At 46.1% G+C, this 15,205-nt stretch overlaps 1 protein-coding gene across 2 annotated transcripts in view; it reads right to left on the reverse strand.

The window, feature by feature from the left end:
* Positions 1-1,151: 1,151 nt before the first annotated feature.
* Positions 1,152-15,205, reverse strand: part of LOC109886610 (ubiquitin carboxyl-terminal hydrolase 8) — a 48,200-nt gene continuing 34,146 nt past the window's right edge. For both annotated transcript variants that reach the window (XM_031822183.1, XM_031822182.1), the window contains 6 exons: positions 14,952-15,173; positions 13,937-14,147; positions 11,707-11,943; positions 7,838-7,980; positions 7,584-7,716; positions 1,152-3,037 (listed from right to left, as the gene is read on the reverse strand). In XM_031822183.1, the coding sequence (XP_031678043.1) occupies positions 2,879-3,037; positions 7,584-7,716; positions 7,838-7,980; positions 11,707-11,943; positions 13,937-14,147; positions 14,952-15,173 (1,105 nt within the window). In that variant the 3' untranslated portion in view covers positions 1,152-2,878. The remainder of the gene's footprint in view (positions 3,038-7,583; positions 7,717-7,837; positions 7,981-11,706; positions 11,944-13,936; positions 14,148-14,951; positions 15,174-15,205) is intronic.

Below are 15,205 nucleotides of genomic sequence, written 5' to 3' on the forward strand. Positions count from 1 at the left end.
ACACAGGGAGAGGAGAGACCTTGGGCTGGTAGTAGATGATCTAACAGGTGGTGGACGATGTGGGAAGGCTTGTGAACTATACTGCCATTGTATCGGAGTGGAGGAGGGACAGTTTAAAACCTATGACGTCATGTTTTAGTTTATAACCTGTTGTAAAATTGTACCATGATCAGTACTCTCGAGAATAAACGCTATTGATTGATTTTGAGACTGGCCTCTGTCCATTTTATGCAAATAAGTATCTTTCAAATTTGAGTGTTTAATTTGAATTGGTTAATAAACATATAGGAATTTAATTCCTTTAACAGATACACTATTAGAACAAAAGCAAAAACAGGTTTTTAGAAATTTTGGCACATTTATTACAAATAAAAAAAACAGAAATACTTTATTTAGGGGACCAAGAACCCGATGGTCACAGAGCTCTAGAGATCCTCTGTGGAGATGGGAGAACCTTCCAGAAGGACAACCATCTCTGTAGCACACCACCAATCAGTCCTTTATGGTAGGGTGGCCAAACAGAAGCCACTCCTCAGTAAAAGACACGACAGTCCTCTTGGAGTTTGCCAACAGACACCTAAAGACTCTAAAGACCATGAGAAACAAGATTATCTGGTTTGATGAAACCACCATTGAAGTCTTTGGCCTGAATGCCAAGCGTCACGTCTGGACGAAACCTGGCACAATCCTGGTGGTGGCAGCATCATGCTGTGGGGATGTTTTTCAGCGGCAGGGACTGGGAGACTAGTCAGGATCAATGCAAACATGAACGTGGCAAAGTATAGAGAGATCCTTAATGAAAACCTGTTCCAGAGCACTCAGGACCTCAGACTGGGGGCAAAGGTTCACCTTCCAACAGGACAACGACCCTAAGTACACAGCGAAGACAACGCAGTAGTGGCATTCGGACAAGTCTCTAAATGTCCTTGAGTGGCCCAGCCAGAGCCTGGACTTGAATCTGATTGAACATCTCTGGAGAGACCTGAAAATAACTGTGCAGCAACGCTCCCCATCCAACCTGACAGAACCTGAGAGGAGAAGAATGGGAGAAACTCCCCAAATACAGGTGTGCCAAGCTTGTAGCGTTATACTCGAGGCTGTAATCTATGCCAAAGGTGCTTCAACTAATTACTGAGTAAAGGGTCTGAATACTTATGTAAATACTTGTTTATTTTGAATAAATTAGCAAACATTTATAAAAACCTGTTTTTGCTTTGTCATTATGGGGTATTGTGTGTAGATTAATGAGGAGAAAAAACGATTGAATACATTTGCCTTAACGTAATAAAATGTGGAAAGTCAAGGGGTCTGAAAACTTTCCGAAGGCCGTGTACGTCACACTAAACGTCCCTGACGTCAGTCTTCCTAACTAAACGTCCCTATACTCTTCACTAGAAGATTCATAGTACATGGTATCTTAAATAAGGTCTGTGTATAAGGTCTGTGTATACTAACAAAAGTCTGTCCACGCCACACAGACTCAACTGAAACCCAGAACTAGCAGAATGACAACGTTGCTGTGTTAAGAACAGGGGTTTAAGCTGAGGTGATTAGAACAGGGAACCCTCTCCCTGCTCTCTGGTTTAGTATGAATAGACGGTGTTTTAACAGGGAACCCTCTCCCTGCTCTCTGGTTTAGTATGAATAGACAGTGTTTTAACAGGGAACCCACCCAGTCACTAACCCACCCTTCCACCACACGCTAGTGTGTCCCTTTCCTCCACCCACCCAGTCACTAACCCACCATTCCACCACACGCTACAGTGTGTCCCTGTCTTTCCACCCACCCAGTCACTAACACACCCTTCCACCACACACTACAGTGTGTCCCTGTCTTTCCACACACCCAGTCACTAACCCACCCTTCCACCACACGCTACAGTGTGTCCCTGTCTTTCCACACACCCAGTCACTATCCCACCCTTCCACCACACGCTACAGTGTGTCCCTGTCTTTCCACACACCCAGTCACTAACCCACCCTTCCACCACACACTACAGTGTCCCTGTCTTTCCACACACCCAGTCACTAACCCACCCTTCCACCACACGCAACAGTGTGTCCCTTTCCTCCACACACCCAGTCACTAACCCACCCTTCCACCACACGCTACAGTGTGTCCCTGTCTTTCCACACATCAACCTGTTAGTTCAGTCTACCAAAACCACCAAACCTAGCCAGTTCAGTTATCCAAAACCTGGCCATACTTGTGAACGTCTGCTTAGACCATGAATTTCCTCCTTAAAAATAAATCACTTTGACAATGTATGAATAACAAACATGTTACAATATCATCCTCCGACGTTTGTAATTGAAAAGTACATGGAGTTGTTTGTGTTAAATGGATAAGAAACAACACAGAACTTCATCATATATGTGAAAACCGCCATTTTTTTATGATGCCACTTGCCTAGTCAAGGAAGCATCATGCAAAAACATATATTGGGGAAACTCCACTTAGACCAATCAGTTGGAAGCAAATTGACCTCATGAACAAATGTGATTGGATGGTGGCTCTAAGTTATCTGATAGGTTGATTTGTTTATTCGGATATAATCATCTACTTAGCTGGCCTTCCTCAGCGTGGTGGCTAATTAGCGTTGTGGCTAATTTGGCCAGGATGGCCTGAGAGAAACAGCTAGCAGCCATTTTAGACTAACGGTTTAAACCATGCTCTAAGCAAATGTTCACAAGTATGGCCCCTGGCAGTTCAGTTCAGTTAACAAAAACATTGCCAGTTCAGTTCCTTTCTCCCACCAGCAGAGGAAGCTGAGTCAAAGCAGCTCTGCATGTTAGCTAGCCTTTATGTAGCCTTTATGTAGCCTTTATGTAGCCTTTACGTAGCCTCATAGCTCCTGGCAGTGTTGCAGCTCTGCCCTCACAGGGAGGAGAAGAAGAAGATGTACGCTGCAGAGGACTTGACGGTGGAGGTGGAGATTTCGGAGACCTCGTGGTCGTCAAACTTGTACCAGCGCTGTTTCATGGCGTTCTTACAGTAGGCTGTGTAGTGACCCCCATCCAGACCGCCATAATGGTTCTGTTACAGAAGGGAAGGACACAGGGTTAACGTCCTGTTTACACACACACACACACACACACACACACACACACACACACACACACACACACACACACACACACACACACACACACACACCTCCTGAGTCTAGCGTTTTATCTATGTTTACTATGTGCTACATTGTAGAATAATAGTGACGACATCAAAACTATGAAATAACACATAGAATCATGTAGTAACCACAAAAAAAAGTGTTAAACAAACCACAATATATTTTCTATTTGATATTCTTCAAAGTAGCCACCCTTTGCCTTGACAACAGCTTTGCACAGTCTTAGCATTCTCTCAACCAGCTTCATGAGGTAGTCACCTGGAATACATTTCAATTAACAGGTGTGCCTTGTTAAAAGTTCATTTGTGGAATTTCTTTCCTTCTTAATGCGTTTGAGCCAAACAGTTGTGTTGTGACAAGTTAGGGGTGGTATACAGAAGGTAGCTCTAATTGGTAAAAGACCAAGTCCATAGTATGGCAAGAACAGCTGAAATAAGCAAAGAGAAACAACAGTCCATCATTACTTTAAGACATGAATGTCAGTCGATACAGCAAATGTCAAGAACTTCACGCGCTATGATGAAACTGGCTCTCATGAGGACCGCCACAGGAAAGGAAGACCCAGAGTTCCTTAGAGTTACCAGCCTCAGATTGCAGCCCAAATAAATGCTCCACAGAGTTCAAGTAACAGACATCTCAACATCAACTGTTCAGAGGAGACTGCGTGAATCGAGCCTTCATGACTTTGCCGCAAAGAAACCACTACTAAAAGGACACCAATGAGAGACTTGCTTGGGCCAAGAAACACGAGCAATGGACATTAGACCCGTGGATATCTGTCCTTTGGTCTGATGGGTAGAAATGTGAGATTTTTGGTTCCAACCGCCATGTCTTTGTGAGACGCAGAATAGGTGAACGGATGATCTCCACATGTGTGGTTTCCACCGTGAAGCATGGAGGAGGAGGTGTGATGGTGCTTTGCTGGTGACACTGAGTGATTTATTTAAAATTCAAGGCACACTTAACCAGCATGTCAACCACGTCATTCTGCAGTGATACGCCATCCCATCTGTTTTGCGCTTAGTGGGACTATCTTTTGATGTTCAACAGGACAATGATCCAACACACCTCCAGGCTGTGTAAGGGCTATTTGACCAAGAAGGAGAGTGATGGTGCTGCATCAGATGACCTGGCCTCCACAATCACCTGACCTCAACCCAATTGAGATGGTTTGGGATGAGTTGGATCGCAGAGTGAAGGAAAAGCAGCCAACAACTGCTCAGCATATGTGGGAACTCCTTCAAGACTGTTGGAAAATCATTCCTTATGAAGCTGGTTGAGAGAATGTAAAGAGTGTGCAAAACTGTCATCAAGGCAAAGGGTGGCTACTTTTAAGAATCTCAAATGTATTTTGATTTGTTTAACACTTTTTTGGTTACTACATGATTCCATATGTGTTATTTTATAGTTTTGATGTCTTCACTATTATTCTACAATGTAGAAAATAGTAAAAAATAAAGAAAAACCCTTGAATGAGTAGGTGTGTCCAAACTTTTGACTGGTACTGTATATATACACACACACACACACACACACACACACACACACACACACACACACACTAGCACACTAGCCCTCATCCCCTAGGCACTTATCCCCTATCTCCTAGACATACACAAATACATACAAAACAGATATCACAAAACATTGAGATAATAAATCTGACAACTCCTTCAGACCTGGCGAAGGACAACTCCTTCAGACCTGGCGAAGGACAACTCCTTCAGACCTGGCGAAGGACAACTCCTTCAGACCTGGCGAAGGACAACTCCTTCAGACCTGGCGAAGGACAACTCCTTCAGACCTGGCGAAGGACAACTCCTTCAGACCTGGCGATGGACAACTCCTTCAGACCTGGCGATGGACAACTCCTTCAGACCTGGCGAAGGACAACTCCTTCAGACCTGGCGAAGGACAACTCCTTCAGACCTGGCGAAGGACAACTCCTTCAGACCTGGCGAAGGACAACTCCTTCAGACCTGGCGAAGGACAACTCCTTCAGACCTGGCGAAGGACAACTCCTTCAGACCTGGCGAAGGACAACTCCTTCAGACCTGGCGAAGGACAACTCCTTCAGACCTGGCGAAGGACAACTCCTTCAGACCTGGCGAAGGACAACTCCTTCAGACCTGGCGAAGGACAACTCCTTCAGACCTGGCGAAGGACAACTCCTTCAGACCTGGCGAAGGACAACTCCTTCAGACCTGGCGAAGGACAACTCCTTCAGACCTGGCGAAGTACAACTCCTTCAGACCTGGCGAAGTACAACTCCTTCAGACCTGGCGAAGGACAACTCCTTCAGACCTGGCGAAGGACAACTCCTTCAGACCTGGCGAAGGACAACTCCTTCAGACCTGGCGAAGGACAACTCCTTCAGACCTGGCGAAGGACAACTCCTTCAGACCTGGCGAAGTACAACTCCTTCAGACCTGGCGAAGTACAACTCCTTCAGACCTGGCGAAGGACAACTCCTTCAGACCTGGCGAAGGACAACTCCTTCAGACCTGGCGAAGGACAACTCCTTCAGACCTGGCGAAGGACAACTCCTTCAGACCTGGCGAAGGACAACTCCTTCAGACCTGGCGAAGGACAACTCCTTCAGACCTGGCGAAGGACAACTCCTTCAGACCTGGCGAAGGACAACTCCTTCAGACCTGGCGAAGGACAACTCCTTCAGACCTGGCGAAGGACAACTCCTTCAGACCTGGCGAAGGACAACTCCTTCAGACCTGGTGAAGTACATGACCAATCCTTTCAAAGCTTGGAGTTTGGGGACTTTTTCCATTGGATCATTGTAATAAGTCAAGCACTGATGAATTATGGGTCATTAATATACACAACATGATCAAAAGTATGTGGACATCTGCTCTTCAAACATCTCATTACAAAATCATGGGCGTTAATATGGAGTTGGCCCCCCCTTTGCTGCTATAACAGCCTCCACTCTTCCGGGAAGGCTTTCCACTAGATGTTGGAACATTCCTGCGGAGGACTTGCTTCCATTCAACCTCGATAGCATTAGTGAGGTCGTGCACTGTTGGGAGATTAGGCCTGGCTCGTAGTAGGCGTTCCAATTCATCCCAAAGGTGTTTGATGAGGTTGAGGTCAGGGCTCTGTGCAGGCCAGTCAAGTACTTCCACACAGATCTTGACAAACCATTTCTGTATGATCCTCACTTTGTGCAAGGGGGCATTGTCATGCTGAAACAGGAAAGGGCCTTCCCCAAACTGTTGCCACAAAGTTAGAAGCACAGTCTCTAGTCGAGAAAGTAATTGTATGCTGTAGCGTAAAAATTTTCCTTCACTGGAACTAAGGGGCCCGAACCATGAAAAACAGGCCCAGACCATTTTTTCTCCACACCAAACTTTACAATTGGCACCATGCATCCGGACAGGTAGGGTTCTCCTGGCATCCGCCAAACCCAGATTAGTCTGTCAGACTGCCAGATGGTGAAGAGTGATTCATCACTCCAGAGAACGCATTTCCACTGCTCCAGAGTCCAATGGCGGCGAGCTTTACACCCTCCAGCCGACGCTTGGCATTGCACATGGTGATCTTAGGTTTGTGTGCGGCTGCTCGGCCATGGAAACACATTTCATGAATCTCCTGACGAACAGTTATTGTGCTGACGTTGCTTCCAGAGACAGTTTGGAATTTGGTAGTGAGTGTTGCAACCGAGGACAAATGATTTTTACGCGCTTCAGTACTCACATGTCCCGTTCTGTGAGCTTGTGGCCTCCCACTTTGCGGCTGAGCCGTTGTTGCTCCTAGACGTTTCCACATCACAATAACAGCACTTACAGTTGGACCGGGACAGCTCTATTAGGGCAGAGATTTGTCGAACTGACTTGTTGGAAAGGTGGCATCCTATGACGGTGCCACGTTGAAAGTCACTGACCTCTTCAGGATGGCCAGTCTACCGCCAATGTTTGTCTATGGAGATTGCGTGGCTGTGTACTCGATTTTATACACCCGTCAGCAATGAGAAATGGCACAATCCACCAATCTGAAGGGGTGTTCACGTACTTTAGTATACATAGTGCATGTCATTTACTCAAAAGGCTTTTATCCAAAGTGACAGTAGTTGATGGGGGGGGCATACATTTTGGTATTTATTTTATTTTACCTTTATTTAACCAGGCAAGTCAGTTAAGAACAAATTCTTATTTTCAATGACGGCCTAGGAACAGTGGGTTAACTGCCTTGTTCAGGGGCAGAACAGATTTTGTACCTTGTCAGCTCGTGGGTTTGAACTTGCAACCTTCCGCTTACTAGTCCAACGCTCTAACCACTAGGCTACCCTGTCGCCCCATGAGTGGCCACTGGGGGAATGGAACCCCCTGTCGTTGAAAAGACCCCATGCTCTACCAACCGAGCCACACGGGACCAGAAGACGGCACAGTAAAGCATTTGACCCGCGACGTCTCCAGGCAGGTGCTGTACAGTACTCACAGACACTCCAAACAGGTTGTATCTCTTGAGGCCGAGTCTGGGTCCGATGACATACTGACTGAGGTCCAGGTTCTCCAGAGGGAAGTCTACTGTGGTCTGTAGCTTCTGCTTCCAACGGCCCTCGTACGAGAACCTACAACAGACGGCAGTACTGGGTTAATACACGTTGTTATCGGTGTGTGTGCGTGTGTGTGTGTGTGTGTCTTGGTCATCATGTGTCATTTCAAAATGCACACGGTGTCGTCAGTAGGTACCGTTTAAGGTGAACCAGTATGATGGGCGGGACCTTCCAGATCTCCAGTTTCTTGACGGAGTCTCTGAGAGCTTTACAGTGGCGACAGAACACCTTGTTCTGGTCGGTCATCTTCTCCTCCTTAGAAAACAACTTCAGACAGTCCTGGAACACACAGTAGGACATGGTTAGATTAGACAGCTTCAGGACAGTAGGACATGGTTAGATTAGACAGTCCTGGAACACACAGTAGGACATGGTTAGATTAGACAGCTTCAGGACAGTAGGACATGGTTAGATTAGACAGCTTCAGAGAGTAAAACATGGTTAAATTAGACAGTCCTGGAACACACAGTAGGACATGGTTAGATTAGACAGCTTCAGGACAGTAAGACATTGTTAGATTAGACAGCTTCAGGACAGTAAGACATGGTTAGATTAGACAGCTTCAGGACAGTAAGACATGGTTAGATTAGACAGTCCTGGAACACACAGTAAGACATGGTTAGATTAGACAACTTCAGGACAGTAAGACATGGTTAGATTAGACAACTTCAGGACAGTAAGACATGGTTAGATTAGACAACTTCAGGACAGTAAGACATGGTTAGATTAGACAACTTCAGGACAGTAAGACATGGTTAGATTAGACAACTTCAGGACAGTAAGACATGGTTAGATTAGACAACTTCAGGATAGTAAGACATGGTTAGATTAGACAACTTCAGGACAGTAAGACATGGTTAGATTAGACAGCTTCAGACAGTCCTGGAACACAGTAGACTGTAGACTGAAAACCAGGTGTGGGGACTCTGCTCAGGTGTTTCCGACCTGCTACATTAGGTTCCAACTAAACATGAACAGAGTTCAATGAGCCATTCGCTTGATGAGCCATTGGCAGTTTCACTGTACCAGCCGTGTGTACTTAGACTTGCATGGCTTAACCTCTGAGACAAGCATATGCTACTGGCAGGATCAACCAGGTAGCCAATCACAACTTAGAGGTTGTACCTGGACACACTAAGCAAAGAACAATTTCATCCTAAAAATCAGACAGAAATCTTACAATGAGGGACGGACATTTCATGGTATTAGACGAATCACATTAAAGGATGTTCAGAAATGACTGTGAAAACTGCAGAATAACCAGGGCTTTACCCTGATGGTGAAATTAACTGGGTTCAAATCTTCCTATAAGTCAGAAAGATGCAGAATAACCAGGGCTTTACCCTGATAGTGAAATAACTGGGTTCAAATCTTCCTACAAGTCAGAAAGATGCAGAATAACCAGGGCTTTACCCTGATGGTGAAATTAACTGGGTTCAAATCATCCTATAAGTCAGAAAGATGCAGAATAACCAGGGCTTTACCCTGATAGTGAAATAACTGGGTTCAAATCTTCCTACAAGTCAGAAAGATGCAGAATAACCAGGGCTTTACAATGATCGTGAAATAAACTGGGTTCAAATCTTCCTACAAGTCAGAAAGATGCAGAATAACCAGGGCTTTACCCTGATGGTGAAATGAACTGGGTTCTAATCTTCCTACAAGTCAGAAAGATGCAGAATAACCAGGGCTTTACAATGATAGTGAAATAAACTGGGTTCAAATCTTCCTACAAGTCAGAAAGATGCAGAATAACCAGGGCTTTACAATGATAGTGAAATAAACTGGGTTCAAATCTTCCTACAAGTCAGAAAGATGCAGAATAACCAGGGCTTTACCCTGATGGTGAAATGAACTGGGTTCTAATCTTCCTACAAGTCAGAAAGATGCAGAATAACCAGGGCTTTACCCTGATGGTGAAATGAACTGGGTTCTAATCTTCCTACAAGTCAGAAAGATGCAGAATAACCAGGGCTTTACAATGATAGTGAAATAAACTGGGTTCAAATCTTCCTACAAGTCAGAAAGATGCAGAATAACCAGGGCTTTACAATGATAGTGAAATAAACTGGGTTCAAATCTTCCTAGAAGTCAGAAAGATGCACAGAGGGACATGTCAAAACGCTGTGGCACTTCAGCTCCTTTTTATTCATATAACAATATATATATATACAGTGCCTTGCGAAAGTATTCGTCCCCCTTGAACTTTGCGACCTTTTGCCACATTTCAGGCTTCAAACATAAAGATATAAAACTGTATTTTTTTGTGAAGAATCAACAACAAGTGGGACACAATCATGAAGTGGAACGACATTTATTGGATATTTCAAACTTTTTTAACAATTCAAAAACGGAAAAATTGGGCGTGCAAAATTATTCAGCCCCTTTACTTTCAGTGCAACAAACTCTCTGCAGAAGTTCAGTGAGGATCTCTGAATGATCCAATGTTGACCTAAATGACTAATGATGATAAATACAATCCACCTGTGTGTAATCAAGTCTCCGTATTAATGCAGCTGCACTGTGATAGTCTCAGAGGTCCGTTAAAAGCGCAGAGAGCATCATGAAGAACAAGAAACACACCAGGCAGGTCCGAGATACTGTTGTGAAGAAGTTTAAAGCCGGATTTGGATACAAAAAGATTTCCCAAGCTTTAAACATCCCAAGGAGCACTGTGCAAGCGATAGTATTGAAATGGAAGGAGTATCAGACCACTGCAAATCTACCAAGACCTGGCCGTCCCTCTAAACTTTCAGCTCATACAAGGAGAAGACTGATCAGAGATGCAGCCAAGAGGCCCATGATCACTCTGGATGAACTGCAGAGATCTACAGCTGAGGTGGGAGACTCTGTCCATAGGACAACAATCAGTCGTATATTGCACAAATCTGGCCTTTATGGAAGAGTGGCAAGAAGAAAGCCATTTCTTAAAGATATCCATAAAAAGTGTCCTTTAAAGTTTGCCACAAGCCACACCAAACATGTGGAAGAAGGTGCTCTGGTCAGATGAAACCAAAATTGAACTTTTTGGCAACAATGCAAAACGTTATGTTTGGCGTAAAAGCAACACAGCTCATCGCCCTGAACACACCATCCCCGCTGTCAAACATGGTGGTGGCAGCATCATGGTTTGGGCCTGCTTTTCTTCAGCAGGGACAGGGAAGATGGGTAAAACTGATGGGAAGATGGATGGAGCCAAATACAGGACCATTCTGGAAGAAAACCTGATGGAGTTTGCAAAAGACCTGAGACTGGGACGGAGATTTGTCTTCCAACAAGACAATGATCCAAAACATAAAGCAAAATCTACAATGGAATGGTTCAAAAATAAACATATCCAGGTGTTAGAATGGCCAAGTCAAAGTCCAGACCTGAATCCAATCGAGAATCTGTGGAAAGAACTGAAAACTGCTGTTCACAAATGCTCTCCATCCAACCTCACTGAGCTCGAGCTGTTTTGCAAGGAGGAATGGGAAAACATTTCAGTCTCTCAGTCTCTCTTGAGACATACCCCAAGCGACTTACAGCTGTAATCGCAGCAAAAGGTGGCGCTACAAAGTATTAACTTAAGGGGGCTGAATAATTTTGCACGCCCAATTTTTCAGTTTTTGATTTGTTAAAAAAGTTTGAAATATCCAATAAATGTCGTTCCACTTCATGATTGTGTCCCACTTGTTGTTGATTCTTCACAAAAAAATACAGTTTTATATCTTTATGTTTGAAGCCTGAAATGTGGCAAAAGGTCGCAAAGTTCAAGGGGGCCGAATACTTTCGCAAGGCACTGTATATTTTTTAAAAATATTTTATTTTAATTGTATTTTTTAAATTATTATTATTATATAGTTTAACAGTTTTTTTTAAGCCTGTCACATCTGTGAATGCGGAATTCATTTAATATAACAGGCTTTTAAAATGCTATATTTCTGACCAATTTCTACTTAAAATATCAGAAAAGGGTATTGATTTGGAAGAGCCGTATATGTAAACACACAGGTGTTGTCTTACCTGCAGGGAACACTTGTTGCTGGAGGCCAGCGGCAGGGTCAGGTACATAAAGGTCTCGAAGGTGCGGGACTTCCTGTGGCAGGTGAGACACTGAACTGTGCTCTTAAACTGACCCTGGAACAGCGCTACGATGACAGACTCGTTGAGCAGCTTGTGTTTGGTCCAGGCCTGGTCAGCAGCCCGCTGGTCGTCCAGATCGTCATTCTCCTCCTCTATGTAACCCTTACGGTTAGCAGCCTTCAGAGACAGACAGAGGACAATACAACATGGACAGACAGAGGACAGGTCAATACAACATGGACAGAGGACAATACAACATGGACAGAGACAGAGGACAATACAACATGGACAGAAAGAGGACAGGTCAATACAACATGGACAGAGACAGAGGACAGGTCAATACAACATGGACAGAGACAGAGGACAATACAACATGGACAGAGACAGAGGACAATACAACATGGACAGACAGAGGACAGGTCAATACAACATGGACAGAGGACAATACAACATGGACAGAGACAGAGGTCAATACAACATGGACAGAAAGAGGACAGGTCAATACAACATGGACAGAAAGAGGACAGGTCAATACAACATGGACAGAGACAGAGGTCAATACAACATAGACAGAGGTCAATACAACATGGACAGAGACAGAGGACAATACAACATGGACAGAAAGAGGACAGGTAAATACAACATGGACAGAGACAGAGGTCAATACAACATGGACAGAGGACAATACAACATGGACAGAGACAGAGGACAATACAACATGGACAGAGAGACAGAGGACAGGTCAATACAACATGGACAGAGGACAGGTCAATACAACATGGACAGAGGACAGGTCAATACAACATGGACAGAGGACAGGTCAATACAACATGGACAGAGGACAGGTCAATACAACATGGACAGAGGACAGGTCAATACAACATGGACAGAGGACAGGTCAATACAACATGGACAGAGGACAGGACAATACAACATGGACAGACACCATCCTCACACCATCTCCTCTCCTCTCTCCCCACACCATCTCCTCTTCTCTCTCCACACACCATCTCCTCTCCTCTCTCCCCACACCATCTCCTCTCCTCTCTCCTCACACCATCTCCTCTCCTCTCTCCTCACACCATCTCCTCTCCTCTCTCCTCACACCATCTCCTCTCCTCTCTCCTCACACCATCTCCTCTCCTCTCTCCCCACACCATCTCCTCTCCTCTCTCCACACACCATCTCCTCTCCTCTCTCCTCACACCATCTCCTCTCCTCTCTCCCCACACCATCTCCTCTCCTCTCCCCTCACACCATCTCCTCTCCTCTCTCCTCACACCATCTCCTCTCCTCTCTCCCCACACCATCTCCTCTCCTCTCTCCTCACACCATCTCCTCTCCTCTCTCCCCACACCATCTCCTCTCCTCTCTCCCCACACCATCTCCTCTCCTCTCCCCTCACACCATCTCCTCTCCTCTCTCCCCACACCATCTCCTCTCCTCTCTCCCCACACCATCTCCTCTCCTCTCTCCACACACCATCTCCTCTCCTCTCTCCTCACACCATCTCCTCTCCTCTCTCCCCACACCATCTCCTCTCCTCTCTCCCCACACCATCTCCTCTCCTCTCCCCTCACACCATCTCCTCTCCTCTCTCCCCACACCATCTCCTCTCCTCTTTCCTCACACCATCTCCTCTCCTCCCTCCCCACACCATCTCCTCTTCTCTCTCCTCACACCATCTCCTCTCCTCCCTCCCCACACCATCTCCTCTTCTCTCTCCCCACACCATCTCCTCTCCTCTCTCCCCACACCATCTCCTCTCCTCTCTCCCCACACCATCTCCTCTCCTCTCTCCCCACACCATCTCCTCTCCTCTCCTCTCTCCACACACCCTCTCCTCTCCTCTCTCCACACACCCTCTCCTCTCCTCTCTCCACACACCCTCTCCTCTCCTCTCCTCTCTCCACACACCCTCTCCTCTCTCCACACACCCTCTCCTCTCTCCACACACCCTCTCCTCTCCTCTCTCCACACACCCTCTCCTCTCTCCCCATCTCCTCTCCTCTCTCCCCATCTCCTCTCCTCTCTCCCCACACCATCTCCTCTCCTCTCTCCATCTCCTCTCCTCTCTCCTCACACCATCTCCTCAATACAACTCTAGGTAATGTTCACACTATTTTCCTTGTTAATGACTTTTCTTCTGTCCGCTCTCCGGTCTCCCTACCTTGTTGAGGTCCTCGTGGAGTCCGTCCATAAGGAAGAGCAGCAGCTCCTGGGAGTCCTGTTGTTCCTGGCCAGAGAAGGATTCATTGATCTTCCCTATAGTGACCTTAAAGTCGCGGGGGCTGATACACTTATACAGGCCTGACCACAGAGCCTTCATGATCACACCAAACTCCTCTGCCACCTCGCCTCGGTGACCCAGGATATTAGCCCTGTCGGGGGGGAGAGGAGAGAGAGAGAAAGAGAGACAGAGAGGGAGGGAGGGAGAAAGAGAGAGAGACAGAGGGAGGGAGAAAGACAGAGGGAAGGGGAGAGAGATGGAGAGAGAGAGAGCGAGACAGAGAGAGCGCGAGAGAGAGAGAGCAAGAGAGAGACAGCGAGAGAAAGAGAGAAAGAGAGAGAGAGACAGAGAGAGAGAGAAAGAGAGAGAGAGAGAGAGAGAGAGAGAGAGAGAGAGAGAGAGAGAGAGAGAGAGATGGAGCGAGAGAGTGAGCGAGAGCAAGAGAGAGAGACAGCGAGAGAAAGAGACAGAGCGAGAGAGAGCGAGAGAGAGACAGAGAGACAGAGAGAGAGAGAGAGAGAGAGAGAGAGAGAGAGAGGCAGAGAGAGACAGAGAGAGAGAGACAGAGAGACAGAGAGAGAGGCAGAGAGAGAGAGACAGAGAGACAGAGAGAGAGGCAGAGAGAGAGAGACAGAGGCAGAGAGAGAGGCAGAGAGAGAGAGACAGAGGCAGAGAGAGAGAGAGACAGAGAGACAGAGAGACAGAGAGAGTTAGCTGTATATGTATGATTATCTTATCTTGGTAGTAATTCTTGTTGAAGTGTCATTACCACATTACCATTACTGCATTATCATTACTGCATTATCATTACCGCATTATCATTACTACATTATTTTTACCACTACATGACTGGCCTGTTGATATCCTCCTGATAGAGGTTCTTGTTGAAGTAGTCGACCATGGTCGGGGTGTTACATTATCATTACTACATTATCATTACCACTACATGACTGACCTGTTGATATCCTCCTGATAGAGGTTCTTGTTGAAGTAGTCGACCATGGCCGGGGTGTTGCAGAGACACTGCAGGATGGAGTTCATGTAGCAGGTGTTACCGAGGTTACGCAGGCCGGTGAGCGAGGCGCCCAGACCGCCGAACACAGGGTTCAGGTTGCGTATCTTAGCCGCAGACGGACGGGCGATCTCCACCTTGGTGTAGACGCTAGCAGTGGACGGTCTGGGGGACAGACGGCAGTGACGAGTTACAAA

Source organism: Oncorhynchus kisutch, unplaced genomic scaffold (genome assembly GCF_002021735.2).
Source record: "Oncorhynchus kisutch isolate 150728-3 unplaced genomic scaffold, Okis_V2 scaffold4083, whole genome shotgun sequence".
Classification (NCBI taxonomy): Eukaryota; Metazoa; Chordata; class Actinopteri; order Salmoniformes; family Salmonidae; genus Oncorhynchus; species Oncorhynchus kisutch.